Source organism: Lemur catta, chromosome 4 (assembly GCF_020740605.2).
Source record: "Lemur catta isolate mLemCat1 chromosome 4, mLemCat1.pri, whole genome shotgun sequence".
Lineage (NCBI taxonomy): Eukaryota > Metazoa > Chordata > Mammalia > Primates > Lemuridae > Lemur > Lemur catta.
In genome coordinates, this window is record NC_059131.1 from 21,213,509 (window position 1) to 21,239,266 (window position 25,758).

A 25,758-nucleotide genomic window follows, 5' to 3' on the forward strand; every position below is an offset into this window, starting at 1 on the left:
TGCAGCGCCTCCACGTGCAACAGTAACCCAAGAGGGCCCTCAGACCGGGATACCGGCCAGGCCTCCGCGACACCGAGTGCGGCCAACCTTCCACCTGCTGCGGGGCGCAGGCGCGCGCTCCCCACCCTCCGTCCCCCGACTCCCCGGCGCGTGCGCGGGGCCGAGGCCGAGGCCTGCGCGCAACCCGGGCGCCTGCACTGCGCGCGCGCGCGCCGACCTCGCGTGGGGCCCGGCCCGGCGCGCGCGCGGCGCGGAGGCGGCCGGCGGGAGGGGCCCGGCACGGTCGGGGAGCGGCGCGGCGGGAGGCTCCGCTGCTGGCCACGGGAGACAGCGCCGGGCGGGGAGCGCGCCTCTCGGCCTTTCCTCCGCGCCCCCGCGTCCCCAGCCCGCCGCCCCGAGAGGACCCGGAGGAGGCAGGTGGGGCGGGGGCGCGCGGGTCCCCGGACCGCTGGCGGGCGGGCGGCGGCGCTGGGGCCGCAGGGGCGGTTGGCAGTGCGGGGACGGCTGCGCGGAGGGGCTGGGGCTCTGGAAGTTCCCTGGGCGCCGGTGTCGCCGGCCGCGGGGAGGCCTCCCTGGGCGGCGCGGCCCGCGGGCGGGGAGGCGGCGTGCTCGTTTCCGTCGCTGGCGGACGGTCTAACTTTCGGATGAGGTGCCGCGAGGTGGCAGGACGGGCACGACCCGGCGGCGGAGCTGGGTCCCCGCCGCGCTCTGCGGCTTCCGCCGCGGGCGCCCCCGGGGTCCCTCCCGCGCGCCTTGCTGCGCTGCGTGTGGTGCGCTGCCCCGCGTCCTTGTCCTGTCACCGGCCTCTGCAGATTTCTCAGCTGTCTCCCCTGGTTTATTAAATTGAGAAACCTTTTCCGAGTGGGTATTCAAAGCTAAACCAAATGACGATCCTTCCAGTCCTTCGCTACCCTGAGACTCCCTAATTCTAAATCATCTGCACTGGGAAGGGAAGTGGGAACACCAGAGCGGAGACCGATCCTGAACAGACCCTAGGTCCATGGGCTTACAATGTTAGCGTTCTCCCGAATTGCGTGTCGGGTTGTTGCGTTCTTCCAAAGACTGTATAGGCCACATGGATTTCAACGCTGTTCTGAGACAGTGTTTTGATATGTATCAGAGGACGGTGTTCTTATGGGATAATGACTTGCTATAGTTTCCAAGCTAGACTGTGGTTCATACTGTAGCAATATCATAGTATAAAACGGAGCGTCTGAAATATTTCAATAAACGCCCTTCTAGGAGACATCTGCCAATACTTTAATTGTACTTCACCTTAACATTTGTCATTTACGAATTCCTGCACAATTTAAATCGTCCAAATAGCACATCAGGTGGTGCAGGACTTGTAGCAACTGTCAAGGGAAAGCAGAGACTGGAAAATGACAGAATTCTACCTTTCTACATTTTTTGTGTTCCAGAACAATCTTATTTTGCTAATAAATATGCATTTTTAAATGATTTCATTTGATACGGACTACCTGGACTGTCAGACTGAATCTTGAAATGCATGGAATGTGTTTATTTCTATTTTGTAGGATATTTAGCACATTTTTACTATTTTAGGACTTATTTAAGACATTTTGGCTTTATTGGATACAGTCTTACCAGCAAGGCCTTTTTAAAAAAGGTGATATTTATATGTTGTCTTTTGATTGCTTATAACAACTCCAGTTTTGAAACATATGTTTGAAACTAATGACTTTCAGGTTATAAAATCAACTTCACTCTTTTCTCCCTGTATAAGTCTTCAAACATTTGGTTATTGTTCCCTTGCTAATTATTTTTAATTAACTATGCTGCTTATGGGCTTACTTTAGTGTGTTAGCTTTTGTTTCACACACCTGTATGTTATCTAAAAAATCAGCTGCACTATCTTCATTTAGTGCTGTTCAGTAGAACTTTCTGAGACCAGGTAAGTGTTCATTTTGCATTGCACAATATGGTAGCACTAGCCATTTATAGCTTTGCAGAGCTTGAATGAGGCTAGAGCAATGGAAGAACTGAATGTTTAATTTAGTCACATGTGGCTACTAGCTACCTGGTCAGATGTAACAGCTTTAAATTATTAGTTCCCAGGAGGCCTTCACTGACCCTCTTGAGAGTAGGGTCCTCTTGTGCTCTCATAGGACCCTGCTGTCCTTGGTAATAGCGCTTACTACTATTGTACAGTAATTGCAGCTTTCTTCTAGGAATCCAACACTAGGCTATAATCTACATGAGGGCAAGGGCATATCTATTTTTTTTTGTTTACCTTGTCTATGCACAGCTTAGGACTTAGTAACATTCAATCAATATTTATTGAATGCATAAATTAACTTCTTGAGGGCAGGTGTCTTACTTTTGATATTCTCCCCAGGCCAACTAAGTGTGCAGTACTGTAAATACCTATTTAGTGATTGAACAGTTGTTATGTAGGTACCAAATAAAAATATCATTGGAAGTATGTTTTAAATGCTTATTTAGTTAGATTACTTCGTATGGAATCTCAAGAAAATGAGACTAAGGACACATACTACAGGAAGTTGAATCAAAGGGTGTTATGATTCCCACTAATGTGTACACAGCTTGGGTCTTCTATTGAACAACTCAAGGATGCTCTTGAACCCTATCTCAAATAAATCGGAAGGAGTCTCTTGGCCTCACTGAATCTCTGAACCACTCTGAAGACATCAGTAGATATTATCCCCACTTACTGCTGCCCTGTGTTAAGGCAGGGACCAGAGATCCTTGAAAAACCATGAGGTACTGGAGCCATGTTACAAGACACTTTTGCTCAGAGCTAACTTGGGGTGATAGAGTAGGATGGAATTTCTATTTAAATCAAAGTTTGGGGAATTTGATTCCAGCTATTGTTAAGTATCAGGGGCATCTGTTCTGTACACAGTTGATTAGGGCCAACTTTTTATGTTAGGATTACTTTATATAATCAGTTATCACCACAGAAGGATTTGGAATGAAAGTATGTACTCAACCCAGATAAGTATACCTCAACATTTGACCAAGATTCTAGGTGACACAGGTCTTCATATCCAGAAATTTAGGGAAGGATTCTGAGACCATATGGAAGTTTATAGAGGTGTGTAGTTTTCTTTGGTGGGACAAAAGTGGAATGTTGTGTTTTTTATGAAGGAAAGGAAAATGGGACAAAGGAAGAATGCAATGAAGACACAAAATACAAAGAATGTTCATACATTGTCAGGTAGTATTGTAGCTTCTCTGGACTTGAAGTATCTAACATGTAAAATAATGAAGTTGATTACATCTAGTTGCATGAGTTATCTTTCCACCTTGAGCCTAGGATTTGAATATTTGTTAAATATGTGTAACACATTATTCCAACTCCTGTGGTAAATGGTAGTTGCATATGATACAGTGCTTGCAGAATCTTGAAGGAAATGAAAGGTACTCTGGGGATCATTTAAAAAAAAATTTTTTTTTTTTTTAAATGAGAAACCCTACCCTTTGAAAGGGAGGTCATTTGGTGGGTCCTCTTAACTGACTTAGAAAGATAACCACTTAATCACTTTGCTGAAGAATTAACAGTATAAAAACTATCTGAATCCCAAAATGTGATTATACTCAGTTTAGCCTTCCTAGAACAGCTTTAATCATGCCACTCTCTTTTAAAAAATAGTAGTTTCCCAGTGCTCATGGAAGTAAGTGGCTTGGTCTTTGGTCAGGTGCTTAAGAACTCCGTGGTAGCCCTAACAAACCATTACAGCCCTACCTCTCACTCTTCTCCTAGCCTTACCCCAAGTTTCAGCCTGCTGTTCCTTTAACATGCTCCCCTTTTAAATTTCCACCCCGATTTCTTTCTACAGGTCTTTCAAGACTCATCTCAGGTGACACTTTCTTCACTGAACCATTTATGATTCTTAGAAGCTTCCATAGCGAATGTTCCTGGTACTTATGTGATGGAACATGTCCCATTCTGTCTCAGCATCTATGGTTATTAGTGATATTCACCCTAGCAGATTGTTAGCTACCTAACAAGCATGGACCATCTGTTTCTCTTTTTGTATCTCTGAAACATCTAGAAGAGTGCCTTTTATGTAGTGGTTCCTTAATAGATAGTTGTGAATTTTTTTCTTCCTTGATTTGAAAGGAAGCCTCATGCCCTGTGTAGAATATTTGCCCAAATTTACTGCCAAGGAAGTAGAGGCCAGCAAATAGAAGTCCTGAGTTAGGGAGCTATAGGTTGCAGGAGGGTTGTCTTTGTGGTGTGCTTAACTGTTTGGAATCGATAGTATTTGAGGAAGATCACCACTGCTATATAACATTGACTCCTTGACCTCATCATTTACCTATTTATATGGCAAGGTTAGTGTCAAAACGATTCAAAGTATTGGGTGGCAAGTAATTTTAGCATCCAAGAAAATTTGAATACCTTTAAAATAGTAGCAACTGGATTAGGTTATTTAATATATAATACCCATGTCAATACAGATGTACCCTTTTTGAGAAAAAAAGAAAGTATCTTACTCTTTACCAATTGCTGTGAGTATTTAGAAAACATGAGTCAAGTTGGGAAGAAATCAGCTCAGATAAATGAATGTTTCTTGGAGTGGGGTGGTGATGGTAAAGATAATTAAATTAGATATGAGATTGGTTAACCAAGTATAAATGGAGCACACATTGAGTAATATCTAGTATGGCATTATCTATTCCTAGATTAAGCTATCAGTTAACAACTATTTTTTACTTTATTCTTTCTACTGCAATAGTCTAAAATCATTTTTATCTTGTTTTATAGTATGACTTTCTGCTTATATTTAAAAACAGGGATTCATGATATTTCAGACTTTAGAGATCTGATGCAAAAGAAACTGGAAGGTTTTTAGCTCCATAGTTTAGTTTTACTTAGCAAGCATTTTCTCTGCTTTCTACATAATTTTTGAGCTGTAGGCTAGGGTGTAGCACAAGTCTAATTTAGAGCAAATTTATTCTAAGCACTTGTATTTTCTGGGAAAAGAGGTAATAAAAGCCATGTGGTTTAAAAGGCTTGGCCTTCCATCTTCTGCTAGGATAGAATAAACAGACCCTTGTACATTGTTAAGTGGAACAATCTCAGTAAGCTCTTAGACTTGTAAGAGTGATATGATTAATTTTCACTAAAGTTTTCTTGGATATCAGAAAATAATGGAAACATTTTAAACTAGATTTTCAGATGATGAACACATGGCATGAGTTATTTGATGACAAATGATATAACCTGTGTCAGCATTGTGAGATGTTAAAGATCCATGAACGAGGGATAATTTGCCTTGTTACCATGAGTAAGAGGATGTCACCCATTTAGATTAGCTCAGCATTAAAAAAATGTTTTCACCTATTATTGGGAAATAAATGTTTTAACTTATGGTTTATTCCTCCTGAGCTTTGTCTAGAAAGATTACGTGTGCTGCCGACTGTACGAGGCAGCGTGAAACAATGTGTTTTTTTTTAACAACAGTTTGCTAAAAGGAATTCTTTTTCCTTTCGTAAAAGAGATTCTTGAAGGTTAAAGTTGAAAATGTAATTTAGGCATTAAAAGAACTTCTAGAATTTTCATGATTGAAGACAATCATTCTAAGTTGCATACAAATAAAATAGAAACACTTTTTTCTTTCTTGTTATAGGTGGCTTTCTAGAAGATGACCATAGAGGACCTACCAGATTTTCCAGTAGAAGGAACCCCTTTGTTTGGAAGATACCCATTTTTATTTTCAGGTTCTGATACCCCTGTCATCTTTTCCATTTCGGCAGCACCGATGCCTTCAGACTGTGGTATGTTAAGTAGCTGTACTTATTTTCTATCAACTGGTAACTTGACTTCTGTATTATGCCCTTTTTGTACTCCTAATGTTTCCTAAAATCATTTTTTATGGTTTTTATAAAATTGCTAAAATTTTCCTTTTTCAAAAATACAATTGCTTAATGATTTTTCTGCCTCTTAAGCAAAACGCTTTATTTCTGCAGTCAGCATTTTTATTATATTATGTTAAAATGTTCATTTTAAGCACCATGGTGGATTTAAAGGGTTTTATTTTTAGAAGGCAGTGGTGCTTAGATATCTAGAGTTCTGCTATTGATGTATTTATTTTGGTTAAATATACTGACTTGCTAAAAAAGTCATGTATTTAGGGAGGGTAAGAGACCCTTCCCTGGAATGTGGAATGAGATTGGTTAATATTTAAATTAGTCCATTTAAATGTTCTCTGTAAAATGTTAATATAGAGGCATTTTACTTTTCATCTATTTGGACTTATTCCCCCAGGTAGTTGATAATTGAATAAAAGAAAACCAGGAGATAAATTTGATAGAATAGTTACATTTCCAATTTAGAGTGTTTCAAGTAAAATATTGGGTCACTATTTCAAGTTATCTTTGGAGGTAGAGATAATACAGTTTTTAAATATTAGTAGATATAAAGATATTAGATTGGATGAGACTAAAAAGACAAATTCCCATTCTAGTAAAGTAATTTCTCATCTCCAAGTATCCATTTTTTTTTTGATATTCAGATTCTGTAGCAGTTTACCTATAGCAATCATCAAAAGTATTACATAAAACCTGTACCTTGATCCTAGGAATTGTTTGCAGCTTTTATAAAAATTGACTGGGTTTATTTTCAGATATAACAAAATCAGTTATGCAGGGGAAACCTTGAACTAAAGCACACTGTACCTTGCTTATGATTCTTGTCTCATTCTGTCTTGAATTACGTCTTATTCCCTTTCCCAGACTGTAGCTCTTTGGGATGAAGTAGCAATCATGTTTTATTTTTATCTCATAAAGGCTAATATGGTCATTTGCTGGTATTAATAATAGTTGCTCAATGTTTGTTGAATAAATACACTGAATGAAAGGCTTTGAATATCAATATTGGATATTGATTCCTTTGTGCTGTGGTAGAGACGGGCAAGGGCTGTCAGCTGGAGATTCAGAAGAAGCAGGTTGCAAGAAGACAGAAGGGAGAAGTGTTCCAGGAAGAAAAACAGAGCATTAAAGGCAGCGTTGGGGAGAAACCTTGATGTGTCCCAAGAATTACTGGAAGGGCTTGGTGGCTGAGATGCAAAGTGAATGGGGGGAGGAGTGGGAGGAGGTGAAGCTCGAGAATAAGGCCCTGGCCAGATGATGCAGGTCATGTAAGTGGGCCTTGGTAAGGAGTTTGTTTTTGAGACAGACTAATGAGACCAACAAACCACTCCACAAAGACCAGAGGCATGCAACTCAGTGTTGACTCTCAAAGTGGTTACCCTGTAACACTATATATTGTCCTTGCACAAAGATTTTTGGAATTCTTTGCTGTGAAATGCCTTCACTGTCAGTTCACACAGAACACAATTACATATATTATAAACACCATAATACCTTATTATTATTTTTGCTTAAAAGGTGAGCTTTCTGTTACATTTAAATAATAACATAAAAATCTTATTTACCACTGTAGTTGCCATTTCTAGTGTTCTTCATCCCATTGTGTAGAGCCAGATTTCCACATGATACCATTTTCCTCCTGCCTGAAGGACTTCCTGTAGCATTTCTTCCAGTGCAGGGCTGCCAGTGCTGAGTTCTTTCAGCTATTTTATGTCTGAAAACATCTTTATTTCACCTTCTTTTTTGAAATATGTATTTGCTGGGTATAGAATTCTGGGTTGATAGTTTTCTTTCAGTACTTTAAAGGTGTTGCTCTCCCCCCTCCCCCCTGCATTGTTTCTGATGAGAAATCTGCTATCATTTTTATTTCTCTGTATGTAATGTCTTTTTTTTTTCCTGGCTACTTTTAAGATTTTCCTCTGTATTATTGTTTTTGAGCAATTTTACTGTGATGTACTTAGGTATAGTTTTATGTTCTTGTGCTGAACATAAAAACCATGCTGATCTGTCAGTTTCAGTTTTCATCAAGTTTGGGAAATCATTATTTTAGGTATTTTTTCTGCTCATACCCCTTTCAGAGACTCTAGTTACATGCTTGAAGTTGTCTCACAGCTCACTGATGCTTTTTTCATATTTTAAAAACTCTTTTTCTATCTGTTTTGAGTAGTTTATATTGCTCTGTCTTCAAATTCATTCATCTTTTCTTTTGCAACGTCTAATTAATTAGCTACATATCTCATCCAGTGCAGTTTTCATTTCATTCAGATGGAAGTTTGATGTGGGTATTTTTTATGTCCATGCCTCTAATCAACTCTTGGACATTTGGAATATAGTTGTAATAACTGTTTTAATGTCCTTTTCTATTAATTATAATGTCTGTGTCAACTCTAGGTCTGTTTTGATTTGTTCTTCTCCTGGTTATGAGTCAGTTTTCCTCCTTTTTGTACGCCTGGTAATCTTTAATTGGATGACAGACATTGTGAATTTTACCTTGTTGGGTGCTGAATATTTTTATATTACTGTAAATAAGCTTGAGCTTAATTCTGAGATGCAGAAACATGGAAATTTGACCCTTTGAGGTCCTTATCAGTTCATTCAGTCCCCTGTAATTAATTCTTGTTCTGCCTGATTTGGGGTTAGCAGCCTCACAAATCTACCAATTTTTCATTAGAGTTCAGAAAATTCTTACCCAGTCCAATGGTACAATCTTAAAGTTATCAGAAACCTGTACTTATCAGAGTCTTTTCCATAAATCTGGAAATTTTATATCATAGCTGCTTCCAAAAGCTTTCAGGAAAACAGCAGAGTAAAATAATAACTTTCTATAGATGACAAAAGCCTTAAAATGACCATAGTTAAAGATTTGATGACAGTTCATTATAATGCAGTTGACAAGGAAATTTAGTTATTTCTGTGACAACACTTTAAGATAATAACTGGAATTATGACTGATAACATTATACCAGAACATATTAGATTTTTAGGAATTTTATACAATTTCTGGAACATGTTGATAAGAATCATATAAAAATAGTGTACAGAAAGTTTAGCATCACCTTTATTTGACAATGCTTCCCATGCAATTTAACATCAAATAATCCTAATTAGTTTCACCTTTATTTGACAATGTTTCCCATGCAGATAAACCTAATTAGTTTGACATCTCTGATGTTAATCTGAGGTTAGTCTGAGCTCAAGAAGACTTCATCCAGAATTTGATTTTGGGGAAGTTTGTCAAAAATCTCAAAAGATTCAAAACAGTTGATTAAATAGGATCACAAGTAGTTAGTTATCCATTTAACCAAAGTGACAATCAAAGATTTCAAAGGGAAATTACAGAAAGCTGTATATTAATAGTTGTTTAAAAAAAGACCAAAAAACCTTGGCTTTTTAATAGAGAAGTTTAAGTAATCGAAGACCTGGCCAAGACAACATGAAATACAGGAAGTTATCTTGACAAAACACAGAATCTGTATTTCCTAGGCAGACCACTCAAAAGTTAAAGAGAAACCTTTGACAATCTCCCATCAAGAACAGATCGATACTCTAAGAACATTTTGTCATTTTAACACAGAGGAGCACAAATACTAGTTTTGCATCATTTCGATATTACTGGTAATAAATTAATTCCATTTTAGCCAGTTTGACCACCCAAGATTCTCTCTCCCTGTCCCTCTCTGTAACTTCATATAGCCATTTAGTTTTTGTCCTTCATTTCCCTTTTTCCTCAACAAAAAACACATCTTCATTCCTCATACTTTTTGTTGACTGTCAGGCTAACATTATAGATTGGCAAATCTGTGAATACATACATAATTTCCAGAAACATATGTTTCCTCATAGTATAGTTTTTCAGGGTAGCACAGGACGTGTTTACTAACAGACTCAAATATCTTTCGTTCCTTTGTCCAAAAGTAGATAAATTTATGTTTAGCAATTAACATTTCAGAATTTATCTTGTGTGGACTTACATAAGTTGAATTCACTTGTTTTTAACAATTGTGCTTGGATTACTCATGAAAATTTCATGAGACATTAAATAGCTAAGCATCATCTTATTTTTCTTGCTCAAAAATTTTGTAATATAGAGATAGCATGAGCTTATTTGTAATTCTCTTGTCTTTAACATGAGCTCATTTGAATAGTAAACATAGGTAGAATGAAAGTTATATGTCTGCATTATATTTAATGCTGACAACTTTTTAAAAACTAAGCCAACAATATTTTTATTTATAAAAGATTACCCAAGTCACATGAACTTGAAAAGCATTTGGTTTAGTTCTTATTTTTTTAAGAGTTTTAGGAATACTTAATTTATATAAGAATTTGTTTTTACTTATGTCTATTGGATGTACTTAAATATACATAAACATACAGACATAGAGATCTGATAGCTTTTATTTCAAACTTTTAGCCATGTTTCAAGTACAGTAATAATAAAGCTTACTAGTTTATAAAAGAGGCTGGATCCAAATTGTGCCTCTGGCAGATGGAACAGGTCAAGGTTACCTGCTCAGATGGCTAAAGCTTTTTACTAAAGATGTTTCATTTGCATGCTGTAAGGATTTTTTTTAGAGAAGATATTTTTGATCCTCCTTTTTAAAAAAATTCCCTATCTTTTTTGATTGTTCAAGACAGTAGAATCTGATTTTTTTCCTCTTGAAATGTTTTTTTCCTTCGTGAGTCATTCTCTTTTATTCTGTAGTCATGAGATGATACCAACTTTTCTCCGAATCTTAGGAAAGAAAGGAGTTTTAAGAAATATTTAGATCACTTGTTCAATTTTTGTTTAGTATTCCATGTTTTTACTAATACAGATTCCAAAATAACCCAGTCACTTTGTCCCAAGGTTTCTTTCATCTCTGCATTGCAAGATACTACTTCTGTATTGGTTGGAATAGCGTTTCCCCTCATTTTTCTTCAGTGGGTAAAGAGTGATGTTGGCTTATGGTAAAAATTTAGGAAAATACAGAGAGGTAAAAAGAACATTTAAAATTACAAGCTTTCCTAGTACATTTAATATTTTTTCATATTCCTTTTTATATATGTTTTAATCACAGATGTGAATCTGCTGTTCATAACATTTATGTTTTGAGAGGCAAAAGTACTGATGAAATTTGACAAATTTTCTATGCCTTAGAAATAGTACTTGCAAAATTCAGGGTTTGAGATCTGTGCACTCCCATTGGTTTCATTTGAAATGTGGTATGATACCTGGAATTCTAGTGTCACAACACTTTAGACGTGCCTCATACTTTTTCATGATCCCACTTTGGTTTTGAGAATTGCTTAAGGTGAACCTACTTTTACTAGCATCTAAAGATACTTGTATATTTGAACCTTGGTCTTATTGTTTATTATTTGCAATATGTTTATTTGAAACTTCTAACAAATTTAATTTACACCTTTTTTATTGAAAACAGAATTTTCTTTCTTTGATCCCAATGATGCATCATGCCAGGAAATTCTCTTTGATCCCAAAACTTCGGTCTCAGAATTATTTGCCATTTTAAGACAGTGGGTTCCTCAGGTCCAGCAAAACATTGACATTATTGGAAATGAGGTAAGGCATTCTTAAATTCTAAGTTTTGCATTGTTAGGATTGTTAATAGTGTAGAGTTTTTTTCCATCTGAATACAAAGATGGTGATAAAGGAGAAGTCTTTTAAAGGTTCCGATGTTTATTTGTATTCCCAGGTTTCTCACGAGGCAGTGAGTTGGCAGGATACATTCTCCCTCTTGTTCCCTCACGCTCTCTACTTTCTCACACCTGGGGTTGTGACATCAGGGAATCTTGGTGGGAGCAGGGAAAGGCATTTTCATATTTTCTTCTTTTTACAAGTTAATTTTGCAAACTTATGCATTTCATGAAGTGATTTGATTACCAACATGTTCTACCTACACTTGTGGGTGGTTTGGTAAAGATCTAGGCTTTATCTAGATCTATGTTTGATAAAAACATAATTTTTTTAACATTTGATTTTTTGAGGGAGGATTCCTTGACCAGCATGTTGTCATACTGTAGGAAGAGAGTGCTTATACGTTTTTCAGTTATCATTACACCTATTAGAAAGAAAATTCTGCTCGTGTTTGAGAGGAACGTATTTGGAGTGCCAGATCACTTTGGAATAATCTTTAAGAATTTTCTTCAATCTGGTGATGAGTTCAATTTTTGTTATTATTGTTGAGTACAGATTCAAAATTTACTCTCCAGAGAAGCCAGTTCTATAGTTTTTATTGAGAAGTAATTCGGATAAGATAGACTAACTTGGTTCCTCAGTGTTGGGTTGAAAGTAACTGGTACTTCAGTAGTTAGGTTGTTACCATATTTTCCTTGGCTTCTTCAGATTCTTAAGAGAGGTTGCAATGTGAACGACAGAGATGGATTGACAGATATGACTCTCTTACATTACACCTGCAAGTCTGGAGCTCACGGCATTGGTAAGTATGTGGTAAATCTATTAATTGCTTATGTCATCTGCATTTGTTCTTATATAATCAATGTTTATGCCAAGCGGGAGTCCCTGGCTGATGATAATATTGCCTGAAGATGTGAAGATTCAGTTAGGGTTTTCCAAAATCCTTGTTCCCTTTTCTCAGGGATGTGTTTATACCAGCCTGGTCCCTCTCAACTCTTCTGAAACAGGCTTCATATCTGATTGCTTACTAGGTGAGAGTAACTGGTAACACCTAAAATCTTTGAGGGTTTACAGCAAGGCTTGACAATCCAAGGTCAGTCTTCCAAGCATACTAATCCCCGCAGACCCCATTCTTTAGGCCTGTTTAAGATCTATTCCTACATGTGTAAAATATGTGTGTATTTTCCAAAATTGGTATTCTCCTGTGGTTTACAATTTTATAAACCTGCCTCTCTTATTTAACTACAGGTTGTGATCATCTCTCCCTGTTTCCATAGGCTGATACAGGGCTTCTTAAACTATTGGTGAAAGACTCTTTTTTTTCTCTTTTTGCAATCCATCATGGACCGATACTTTAGTAAAATAAAATAAAAATGAATTTGTAATACAAAAATGAAATAAAGACATAAAATATAAGCCCAAATGTTTTTCAAAAGGCATGAAGTTACATTTCAATTAATATACTCAGAAGAAACATTAAATATGGGAAGAAAGTTACAGAAAGTACAAACAGATTACAGTTTGGGACTGGCAGTGGTCCACAGAGTTCGCTCTGAGTAACACTGATAAAGTACATTGTATGTCTCTGGGGCTTCACAGTGTTCCATTGTATGGATGTCTCCATTTATTTAAGCAGTTTCTTATTCTCGTACTTTTAGGTTATTTCACAATTAATAATAAACAGTGCAGTGATGAACACCTTTACAGCTAAGTGTTTATCTGCATCCCTGAGTATGATTGTTTTCTTAGAATAAATTCCTGAAAGGGAAAATTTTGAGGTGTAAGTATATATTCAGTATGTTGTTTGCTTTGGCTTTTAAAACGAGGTAGTAGAAAGTCATCCATTGGAACTTAATATTCGTACTGCAGAAAAATAATTTAGAAAATCTTCTGTAGGTGATGTTGAGACAGCTATAAAATTTGCAACTCAACTTATCAATCTGGGAGCAGACGTTAGTTTGCGAAGTCGCTGGACAAATATGAATGCTTTGCATTATGCTGCTTATTTTGATGTCCCGGAACTGATAAGAGTGATACTGAAGACATCAAAACCAAAAGGCAAGTATTCTCAGATCACCATTAGATGTTATTAATTGAACACTTTAGTGGTGGCATAAAAATTATAATTCAAGGAGATTTGTACTTCTAATCCATCTTGTTTCATATTCATTTTTACCCCCATTTTATTTCTGAAATAGTTTAAAATTTCTTTATTGAAGATTAATTATTCTTTCAAAAAAGTCATGATACAAAGAGATACAAAATAAAAAAGCATAAAGCATTCCTTGGGTTTTCATATGTTTACAGATTCTCCAGTATAACATGGATTTTATGTCTAATTAATTCTGCGTGCTTTATGATTCTTCATCTTGCTTGGGTATCCAGAAATAGAGCAATAAAGCCTACAGAAGTAGGCATTGAAATAATAAAGACTATTTTAGATGGTGTTCAGTTCTGAAATTCTGTGATTTAACTTAAAGGCTAATATTTTAGGTTTTTTAAATTCCTATATTGATGGTGATATCCTAAAATTGAAGATCAGAATGTCTAAGTCATAGTCCTGGTATTTTGACTTTCTCTCTGGTCCTCTATTTGGGGGTCATTTTTTTTTTTTTTGAAAGCAAGTGAATAGTATTACTTTAAAGCGAATGTACGCTGTTTTCCCCATTGTGGAAGACATGTTTTAGAAATTCAATAGATAATTTTCTTAGAATGTTCATTTCTAACCTATGATTTAGATAATTGTCCATTTTCTCTTTAAAATTATAACTTTTCACTTTCAGAATGATATTGGGAAGAAAACTTCTGTCAATAGTACTATGTCTTTAATAATTTAAGGAAGTTTGTTGTGAGCATGTCTGGGTTGTTTGAAGTAGTTGGTAGGGCATGTGGGAGTGGTGTAATTTAGATTAGGGTAGGATTTGCAGATCCAGAGGAATATCAAACCTTTGTTATAGAATACATTCAAAGTGGGATTACCAAATCTGGAGGATTTCTGTTTTTTTGAGTATGACATAATGATGATTTATTAAAAGTTATTAAAATGTCCTTAGAATTACAAGGCTCCTTTTCTTATAATGAAATCCAAATTCATTTATTGAATGGGATGTTACGAATCAATATGTATGTAAGCATTTGTCTGTTTAATTAGACTTTAATTGATTTGAAAATTTTTGCATTGTTTTACCTGCCAGGGTTAGCAGTCTTTGTCTATAAAGGGCCAGATGGTAAATGTTTTAGACTTTTTTGGACCGTATTGTCTCTGTTGAAACTACTCAGTTCTACAATTGTAGCACAAAAGTAGCCATAGAGAATATGTAAATGAATGGGTATGCCTGTGTTCCAATAAAACTTTATAAAAACAGGTGGTGGGTTGGATTTGCTCCGTGGGTCATAGTTTGCTTATCCCTGACCTCCATCCTACTATTGTACCTCACTGTAGTTGTCACGGCAGATATGCAAGCAATTTAGTGAGAGATTATGGTAAGCTACTTTTACAAATATGTATTATTGCCATTATTTGTTTAAAAATATGGTTTCCAACTATGTTATAGTTGGAAAACCCATGATAACATCACTCTATTTTGTAATGAATTTTATTGTACTAAGAAAATAATTATTTTAACCGGCTTGTAATATAAAGATTTTGTTCCATTGTGAAATCGTGCTTCTAGTGGGTTGATTTAAGTCTTATAGATGCTTAAAAAAGTCCCTTCCCCCCCAAAAAAAACCCTCCTATCTCCTTTTAAGTTATATAGCTAAGTTTAAAATTCTAATTAATATACTTGTGATGTTTAATTGCAGATGTGGATGCCACTTGCAGTGACTTTAATTTTGGAACAGCTCTGCACATTGCAGCATACAACTTGTGTGCAGGTGCCGTGAAATGCCTGCTGGAGCAGGGAGCCAATCCTGCATTTAGGGTAAGAGGTTAAATTAAAGGTGAAAAAAGAATAGTAAAAGAATTTAAAGAAGTTAAAAGTCTTATATTATCTTCCAGCAGAGTATTAAATCTGGATGTTGTTATTAATAGCAGAACTCTTATATGAGCGAGTAATTTATATTTTTGTGTCACACATAAAGAGTAATGACAACAATCTTTATCTTAAATTTAAGGCATAACAGTGAGTTTCAATCCTCTTATATTGATAAGTTCTACAAAACTTACTTCTGTTTAGGAAAGTAATCCTCCTTAAAGTGTCATACTCTTTGAATTTAAGTATCTTTTACTTAGGCTTTTGATATATTTATGAAAAGTTATTTCCCAAATATAAACACATATATCAAAGTTAACATTTTTTCCATTAAATCGTATTTTAAGTTTTTCTGAAAGAAAATTCATTCCAGAAAGTTAAAACAAAATCACATTTAAGAATGGAGTAAATCTTTGAAAATGAATGTTTAAAGGAAAAATATATTCTTTTATACAAAAAATGTCACTGATTTACAAAATTAAGACATAGGACAGAGTTTCCTGATCTTCAAATCCTTTGGTATTTTATTGTTTTGAGAAAGTGGTTCTCAGTTTTCATTTCCCCTGTATTACTAAGCATGGCCTGCTCTGGCAGGGCTTCTTAATGGGGTCTGTACCGTCCCTTGGAGGAGTAGGCATGGGCGGAGGTGAGCGTGTGGTATTTGAAAACGCCTCCTCTTCCCTCCCCTCTTCCCTATGTTCCCTCTCCTCCCTACTTCTTTGCCACTTTTCTGTTTAGCCCCATTGATTAGTCCCCAGCTGTTAATTTCCTCTCTCCTTCCCATCCTTCCGACCAGTGTTTGTTGGACACTGGGAGAATACAACAATGAAGTAGATAAAGTCCTTGCCCTCACAAGGAATATAGTCCAGGGAGGCAGGCAAGGAAGCAGTCGCTTTGACTATCTGTGCTGAGTTCAGTGTGACACAGTGGAGTGGGGGTGGCACAGAATGCGGGTGTCATGCTTCAAGGGAGGGGCCTCGCCCAAAGGCTTCAGAGAGGTGACATCTAAATCGAGTGGTTAAATACAGGCAGGAATTAACCGCTTGCTGGAGGGAGGTGAGAGAAGCATTGTAGGCAGAGAGAGTAGCATGCAAGAAGGCTAGGAAGCGGCAATTCAACCTGGCTGGCATGTGAAGGGGGTGCATGTTTGCTTTTGCCAGTACAACTGTGGCAAAGCCCTGTAAGTGGGGACGATGTTTTGAATTATAAGATGCCGTGAGGTGTGTCATTGAGCTAAATTACCAATTCAGGCCAGAAGCAAATTAGATTGCCATATTTTGAAAGTTAACACTTAAAAAGCAGTCACCATGTGGTTCAGCAGTGGCCCTCAGACTGTCCTTGGACAGCCACTGTTTAGAAGATGGAATTCTGTGGTTAACCATGAGTGAGTCTTCTCATGTTAGGAAGGTATTATCACTGTCCTTTTGTTGTCATTATTGCTATTTAGTTTTTTGGGTTTTTTTTATTTTTGGTGCTGTGACTTGAATTCTAACCGATATTTAGTTTTCTTAACAGAAGTGTTGATTGTTAAATTTTATGGGAATTACCAGAAGTATGTAACTGGCTCTAAAAAGTGAGGACATAACAAAAGTCTAAAGTAAAATATTCATTTTAAATATAGCTTATGACTTATCAGTCCAGGTGGTTTTTAAACAAATTTTCTCTCGGAGTATACATTAGTGCAATACTTCAAATATAATCTTCATTATATTTTGTATTTTTTCTTGAAAAATGGTATTAAAAGAGTCCGTCACCATCCCAGAAATCTGATAACATGTCTTCCTACTATATTTTTACGTAGGACCAAACTGACTTGAATTTTAAAACAACAGTGTGAGGCAGTTGCAAACTAAGTGTGTTCCAGAAACCTCGTTCTTTTATCTTTGTGGGTCTTTTGAATATTATCAGCAGTGAAGAAGAAAGGGAAAAAAGTTTCTCCATTAACAAAAGAATCTTCCTTTGTCATATTAAAAGGAGATTATAATCTGGACTCTTTCTCAGGCTAAGGTTTTGGTTAGGGAGTGTAAGAAGACAGATAATTTATATGACAGGGCTTTGATTATATAAACACCATGCAAGTGATAGTGGGATTATAACTAGCCATTTCATCTTGTCACAGGATAAATCCCAGGATAGTCTCACTTTTATAGTGAGAACAGAGCTGTTTTCTTGATTATAGCCCCAATTTTGGAATTACGAAACTCTAGTTGCTATTTTTTTTCTTTTTAAGAGATGGGATCGCCGGGCGCGGTGGCTCACGCCTGTAATCCCAGCACTATGGGAGGCCGAGGCGGGCGGATCATTTGAGCTCAGGAGTTCGAGCCCAGCCTGAGCAAGAGCGAGACCTCGTCTCTACTAAAAATAGAAAGAAATGATTTGGACAGCTAAAAATATATACAGAAAAAATTAGCCAGGCATGGTGGCTCATGCCTGTAGTCCCAGCTACTCAGGAGGCTGAGGCAGGAGGATCGCTTGAGCCCAGGAGTTTGAGGTTGCTGTGAGCTAGGCTGACGCCACGGCACTCACTCTAGCCCGGGCAACAGAGTGAGACTCTGTCTCAAAAAAAAAAAAGAGACGGGATCTTGCTCTGTCACCCAGGCTGAGTGCAGGGGTGTGATCATAGGTCACTGCAGCCTTGAACTCCTGGGCTCAAGCCGTCCTCCTGCCTCAGCCTCCCAAGTAGGCTGGAACTACAGGCGTGTGCCACACCCGGCTACCTTGTTTCTATTTCTGAAGTCTGAGTTCCCATGGGTGGGCAGGAGAGATCACAGAGCCAAGGTGGCAACGATGAAGAGTTGGGTCTGGGATTGGGAGGCCAGTCAGTCCTGCGACTTCTGTTTCCAAACTTGCCTACTGTATGCCTGTGCAGCCGGGGTGCTCTCCACTCGTGGCCTGAGCACTTGCCCATGCACACAGTGCTGTTCCCCAGCAGGGAACCTGCCCGGCTGCTCCCTCAGCTCCGTTAGGTCTCTGAATGCATCTGATCAGCGAGGCCTCCCTCACCACTCTGTATAAATAGCTCCCCTACAGCCACCCCTGTCCCCATGTTTTCTATTCCCTTTCCCTGTTTTTTTTTCCCCCTTTAGGCCAGTTGTTACCATTTATTATACCACATAATTTACTTGTGTTATTTTTCATGGTTTATATGTCCCTCCAGAATGTGTGCCCTTTGAGGGCAGGGCCTTTTTATTTTCTTCACTGTGGTATCTTCAGCACCTAGGATGGCGCCTGGTGTATCGTAGGTGTTCAGGAAATATTTTTGAATAAATAAATGATGAATGAATTTAACTTAAAATTCTTCCAACAAGAATTTTATATGACTGTCTAGTGCTCTAAGTACATAAGAGTTGAGAATTTTCTCTTGTCTTCATTTGTAGAATGACAAAGGACAGATCCCTGCTGACGTTGTCCCAGACCCAGTAGACATGCCATTAGAAATGGCTGATGCCGCAGCAACTGCCAAAGAAATCAAGCAGATGCTCCTAGATGCGGTGCCTCTGTCATGTAATATCTCAAAGGCCCTGCTTCCAAATCATGATCATGTCACTAGCAAGGCAATGCTGACGTCACTTGGCCTCAAGTTGGGGGATCGTGTTGTTATCGCAGGACAGAAGGTATAGTAAGTAGCTGCAATCTCTAAAGCCGTGTCCAAGGTCACTGTGTCTGTGGCCTGTGTGCAAGGGAGCATACAGCATGGTCAGAGTTTTGAATTTTTAAAAAAAGTTTCCAACATATAGATAGAAAAATAATGGAAAATGTGAAACTTAGATGCAAATTTACTACAAGGTTTTAATGTGATCTAAGAAACTATTTGAATTTAATGATGAAAACATCTTTATTTGAATAAAGAGCGGAGTATAGTGGAACTGTTGAGTGGGTTTAGAGGCGTGAGCTGAGGAGTGGTCTAGCCTGGAGGATTTTCCTCACAGCCCCCAACAGTGCTTCTCCCACTGCCGCTGATCCTCAGAAGTGGAGCCCAGGAGACCCCAGCTGTTCATGGATGTTTGTCTTTGAGGTCCCACAAATAGGGAAATCTGAACGACTATATAACCTGATAACAGATTTATGTGGAAAAGAGGACTCCTCCTACTCTCACCATCCTGTTGAAAATTCTCCAGATGCCTCTTTTTCTCCAAGCTTCAGTTTCCATATAGCAGTCACTTGTCAGTTTCTTTTCTTTTTAGTATCTCATATAGGAAATGTTTTTGTTTTTATTCTCAATGTTGAGGTTAATAGGGAGCTGGGTGTGGAGAATGGAACAGGGGATTCCTGCTGGCATATTGAGTTTCCCAATATGGTTACATCTCAGTGTTTGGGGGGTCTTGTGGGGAGGGTGAGGCAAGTTTCTGAGAAAAAACTGAAATTTAGAGGTTTGATTTATTGAGAAAATTACTTCAAAACGGAAACAAAACTACAAATAAGGTATTATGTTAAGAAAATGACATTCACCAAGTTACAAAATGATGCATTTACAGGACATTTGTTAGTTTTTCATTGTCTTGTCTGTGGAGCTAAAATATCAAGGAATTAAGAATGCATACCTTTTTTAAATTTAGGATTAATATTCACCTTCTGTAGTGTTTTTATATTGTGTCTGAGACTGAACTTAAGAGTTCTATTGTTTTATTTTACTTTTTATTTTGGATCATTTTAAACTATTCAAAATTAGAAGCATGTATAATGAATATGCTTATACTATTAATAATCAACTAGGTTTAATTTTATCAATTTATGGACAATCTTGTTCTGTTTATATTTTCTCTCAGTCTGTTACTTGTCTTTTCATTCTTGTAAGAGTATCATTCAAAGAGCCAATGTTTTAAATTTTGATGACGTCAACTTTTTTCTTTTATGGATTGTGTGTTTAGTATCATATCTAAGAAATAGTCTATGCTCATCCAGAAGTTTATAGTTTAGGTTTTACGTGTGGTTTTATATTATATAAATTGAGTTTCTTTCTTTCTTTTTCTTTTTTTAATTTTTGCATATGGTTATATATTTGTTCCAGCACAATTTTTTGAAAAGACTATTCTTTCCCCATTGAATTGCCCTTGCACCTTTCCAACAATTGACTGGCCGTATTTTTGTGGGTATATTTCTGGATTCTACTCTGTTCTGTTGACCTAAAGACTACCCTTTCTCCAATACTGTCGTGATTACTGTTGCATTATAGTGAGTCTTGCAATCAGGTAGTGTCAGGCCTTTAGTTTTTTTTCCCAAAATTGTTTTGACTATTCTAGTTCCTTTGCCTTTCCATGCACATTTTAGAATCAACTTATGGATTTTTTTAATTCTTATTTCAGCATATTGTGGGGGTACAAAAGTTTAGGTTATGTATATTGACCTTGTAGATTTTTATTAAAAATCCTGCTGGGATTTGAGTAGAGTTGTGTTGAATCTATAGGTCAGGTTGAGGAGAACTGGCATCTTAAAAATATCGAGTCTTTGAATTCATAAGCACAGTATATCTATTTTTATGATTCTGTGGTTTATTTTATCAGGGATTTGTAGTTTTAAGCATATGATGAATTATATTGATTGATTCTCTGATATTGAACTAGTCTTGCATTCCCATGATAACCTCACTTGGTGGTGATGTATCATCCTTTCTGTATATTGCTGGATTTGTTTTGTTATTGTGTTGAAGATTCTTGTGTCTGTGTTTTTGATGGATATTGGTCTATATGGTTTTCTTGTAATGTCTTTGACTGATTTTGGTATCAAGGTAATGTTGCCTTCATAAAACGAGTTGGGAATTGATCTCTCCACTTTTATGTTCTAGAAGAGTTTGTATAGAATTATTACTTTTCCCTTAAATTATTTGATAGAATTCACTGGTGAAGGCATCTGGGCATAGAGGGATTTTGTTTTGTTTTGTTTCACTTCTTTTCTTTCTTTCTTTTTTTTTTTAGGTTTTTAACTACAAATTCAATTCAGGTGTGAGCTTTGGGAGTTTGTGTCTTTCAAGGAATTGGAAGATTTGTCAAATTTATGGACAGAGAGTTGTTCATAGTATTTTCTTACTGTCTTTTTACATGACTCAGGATCTGTAATAATGTCCATTTTTCATTTGTGATGTTTGTAATTTGTCTTGTCTCTTTTTCCCCTCTTGGTCTCCAGCTAGAAGTTTGTTAATCTTTATCCTTCCAAAGAACTTGCTTTCGGTTTCATTGATTTTTCTCTGTTGCTTTCTGTTCACAATTTCTTAATTATTTCCTTCCCTTTTGCTTCACCTTCTAGTTTCTTAAAGTGGAAAGTTAGATCACTGATTTGAGACCTTTTTAAATATAATCATTTAATGCTATAAATGCTCCTCTAAGTACTGCTTTTGCTGCATTCCACAAGTTTTGATAAATTATCATTTTCACTGAGTTCAAATTATTTTCTAATTTCCCTTAAGACTTTTCCTCTTTCACCCATGGGCTATTCAGGAATATATTGTTTAATTTCCAAATATTTGGAAATCTCCATATATTTTTCTGTTAGTGATTTCTAGTTTAATTCCATTAGGGTCTGAGAACATATTTTGTATGATTTCTGTTCTTTTAAATTTGTATTCTCCTGTTTTGGGCAGAATGTTTTATAAGTGTCAGTTAAGTCAAATTGTTTTATAGCTGATTTTAAACTGATTTTCTACCTACTTGATCTATTGATTACTAAGAGAGGTATATTGAAGTCTCCAACTGTAATGTGGATTTGTCTATTTCTCCTTCCAGTTCTATTGGTTTTTACTTCATGTATTTTGAAGCTCAGTTGTTGGGTGCATACACATTTAATATTCCTAGTTTGTCTTGTGAATTGACTCCTTTATTATTATTTGATGTCCCTTTTTCTCTTTGGTAATGTCCCTGTTCTGAAGTCTACTTTGAGAGAGTGAGTTTTTAAAAATGTCCATGGTAAAGTAAATTTGCAAGAGTAGGACTCTTGGAATTGCCAGTAATACTCAAAAATTATTCTGATTTATATTTTCTTTAGCTTGGAACATTAAGATTTTGTGGAACAACTGAATTTGCAAGTGGGCAGTGGGCTGGCATTGAATTGGATGAACCAGAAGGAAAAAACAACGGAAGTGTTGGAAAAGTCCAGTATTTTAAATGTGCCCCTAAATATGGTAAGGTTGATATTATTTAACCTAGTAAGAATTAATTAAAAATAATTGTTTTACTCTTTTACAGTCTTTATATAAAACTTTTCTCTGGGTTACTTAGGTAATAAGTGAAGGCTATGTGGATTTGGGGAGGACTTTTTAAAGATAGGATATGGTTGTAGTATGTTTATTCACATTGATGAGAATAATACGAGGGAGAAATCAATGTTTCAGGAGAGAAAGGGGAAATTGTAGGAAGAATGTTCTTAAAAAGTTAAAAGGGGAATGGGATTCAGTATAAGGGTTAGCCTAGCATTAGATCAGGCACAGAGGAGGGGAGAGAGGTAGTGGAAAGGGGAGATAATTCTCTTTGGATTGTTTCTGTGTTCTCAGAAAATATGAAGTAAGGTCATTAGCTGATCTTAGGAGAGGGAAAGGTGATTGGAGGTTTGAGGAGAGAGAAGGTGTAAAGTACTCATCTAGGAGATGTCTGCTACGTTCAGGAAAACGTAGTAGACAGCCAAGCAGTGCCGAGGGCCCATCTGAGATTTGTGGTCATGAACTTAGAGCGAGACCAGTGTGTGCAGTTAGGTATCTTTCTTCTGTCATATTAAGCTGCTTGGGTATAGGTACCGCATAAGTAAAGAGTTTGGTTTCACTGGGGTTAGATTTTTCTAGAATATACAATAGAAGGAAAGAAGCAAAGGAGTTGAGGGTGTATGCAAGGGAGTGATTAGAACATTGGATCACAGAGTCTAAGCTGGTTAGGGGGGAAGATGAGGGCGTGATGGGGAAATGGGCTGCGAGAAAGTGGTGGGACTGGTCGTTCCTGGGGAGGCGGAGAAGCCGAGTGTGGGCGCTGGGGCAGGGCACCTGGCATGGTAGGAGATGGTAGATGCTCTCGGTGAGAATTCTGGAGTGGAGAGGTGGTGATCAGCCTGCTGAGTGGGCACAGAGGGGAAGCTCACTGGAAGTGAAACACTTATGGAGCTGGCAGCCAAGGCGTTAGGCGGCTGTCTGGGTGGGCGTTGAAGTCACCACAAGTGGAGACAGAAGGAGTGGAGGAGAGGAGGGCAGGGAGCCAGCCAGCTGCAGAGGTTTTCACTGAATGAGTGAGTAGTAGCGACTCTAAGTTGAGTTGGTGGCTTCCAAAAGGAGAGGTAGTAGGTAGAACAGTCTGGTGGCATATGCCTCAAATAGCTTCTCTCTCTCTCTCTCTCTTTCTCACTCTATATATCTCTCGATTACTCTCACTCTCTTGGAGAAGTAAATGTTGTGAAAATGGCTGTGATGGCAAAACAAACAAAATAACCACTTTCCCCTCTAGTGTTAGGTGATGGTGTGGGACACGCACAGCTACTGCATGACAGTGCTTCAGGGAAGCGGCGTCTTCAGGAGAGAGCCGGGGTTCAGCTGCAGGGAAAAGGTGAAGGAGCACTCAGGCAAAGCAGGGGCTATGACTGATGTGAGGTCATGGGGTTCCGAGGTCGTGATACAAAGGTTTGGAGGGTGTGGGGAGCATTGGGTTACTGGATCAGGTTAGTGGATTTAGGCAAACAGTTGACAGGAGTCTTTGGCATCTGGTAGTGACCAAGGTTGTCTTGATGGTCTTTTTGGGAAAGCGTTTTTCCTTGCAGTGGTCTCGGGTGGTTTTTAGTGGGGAGACAGTGATGATAGTGGTGCCAGAAGAGAGGGGTGCTCTCATCAGCACAGTACGAGCTGCGGGCTGGCCGTGATCCTTGCCGTGAGCAGTGGCTGGGAGGAGGCCTCCCTGCAGGAGCCCACCCGCCCTATAGGCCTCCCAAAGTCCCGCTTACGGTGGCGTGGTGGCTGGGGGAGGGCGTCTGTTGTTGGGGAAATAGAGTCTGGAGGTCGTGAAGAACTTGAGAAATTGGATAAGCAAGTATGGCCACCTTTACGACTGTACTCCTGAGCTGGGATGATTCTTTCTCTTTTTGACAAATGTTTAATCAAATTCACACACGCACAACTGTTCTGCATATTGGTTTCCATTTGATATCGTAGTCATTTCTATGTCGTGAACATTTTTCCTTGCGCTGAAATATTCTCCATGACATTATTTTCCATGATTGTACAGTATCTTACAGCCCAGTGGGGAGGCCGTATAGTGTAATGATGAAGGGGGGACTTTGGTGTCTGACTGAGTGAGTGTGAACCAGCGTCTCTGCCTGCAGCCATGTGACCTTTCTCTCCGCGTGCCTCGGTTTGTCCTCTGTAAAATGGGGATAGCACTCTCATGAGGATTCTTGCACGGATTCCACGTGTTGATAAATGTATGGAGCACCTAGAACAGAGCTTGATTCCCTGTAAACACTCAAGTGCCAGCCATTGGCCAGCTGTTATAAATTTACCAAAAGTACAAGTTTCGTGTCAGGACACATTTAGGAGGGAATCTCATTTTTTGGTTTATTAAAACTGTTTATGAAAAATGCTTATTGCATAAGATTTGAAAAACATAAAAAAGGAGAAGAAAATTAAAATTCTACATTTTTACTTGATATCCTATTATAATTTCCTGAAATCCTTAAGTATTATTTGAAAATGTGATTTTTAATGGCTCCATTTCCTTTAATTTTTCCAATTTGATGGGTGAAAATTTCTACGTTCACATTCATATTTCTCTGTGGTTAAATAGAACATTTAAAATGTTTTGTTGTAGTGTGTGTATTTTTTGTGTCTTCTTGACAATTACCTGTTCATTTTATTTAATTGAGATATTAGTGGGGTTTTTTAAGAAACTGATGAGTTTTAAAAAATACATATTTAGTATACTAAGCTTCTATATTTATTATAGATAATTTGCCCAGTTTGTCATTTGCCTTTGAACTTCATTTGTAATGTTTTTTGGATACTGAACACTAGAACTTAGTCCTATCTACCTATAAATGTCAGTGTTTTAATTTTTTCACACATATTTAATCCATTTGGAATTTATTTGGTTAGCAGTGTGAGGTAAAGAGTTTCATTTTCATTTTCCTGTGATAGCTAATTTTGGCAGCTGTCAAGCAGGCTAAGGCAGGATCAAAAGCCCATAGCAACACATAGGGCCAGTGTCAATCAGATTTATGGGAAATATTTAGGTTGTCAACAGAATGCCACCTGAACTCCCAAACTCTCATCACCCCAGGAGAGACAGGCATGGCTAGGACAAAGCTGGATACCCCAAGGAACTTTGA

General features: G+C 37.8%; 1 protein-coding gene across 1 annotated transcript in view; it reads left to right on the top strand.

The window, feature by feature from the left end:
* Nucleotides 1–281: 281 nt before the first annotated feature.
* Nucleotides 282–25,758, top strand: part of CLIP4 (CAP-Gly domain containing linker protein family member 4) — a 53,205-nt gene continuing 27,728 nt past the window's right edge. The window contains exons 1-8 of the mRNA XM_045549324.1: nt 282–417; nt 5,622–5,769; nt 11,286–11,425; nt 12,209–12,302; nt 13,397–13,558; nt 15,305–15,423; nt 18,852–19,088; nt 22,450–22,585. Coding sequence (XP_045405280.1) covers nt 5,637–5,769; nt 11,286–11,425; nt 12,209–12,302; nt 13,397–13,558; nt 15,305–15,423; nt 18,852–19,088; nt 22,450–22,585 — 1,021 coding nt within the window. The 5' untranslated portion in view covers nt 282–417; nt 5,622–5,636. The remainder of the gene's footprint in view (nt 418–5,621; nt 5,770–11,285; nt 11,426–12,208; nt 12,303–13,396; nt 13,559–15,304; nt 15,424–18,851; nt 19,089–22,449; nt 22,586–25,758) is intronic.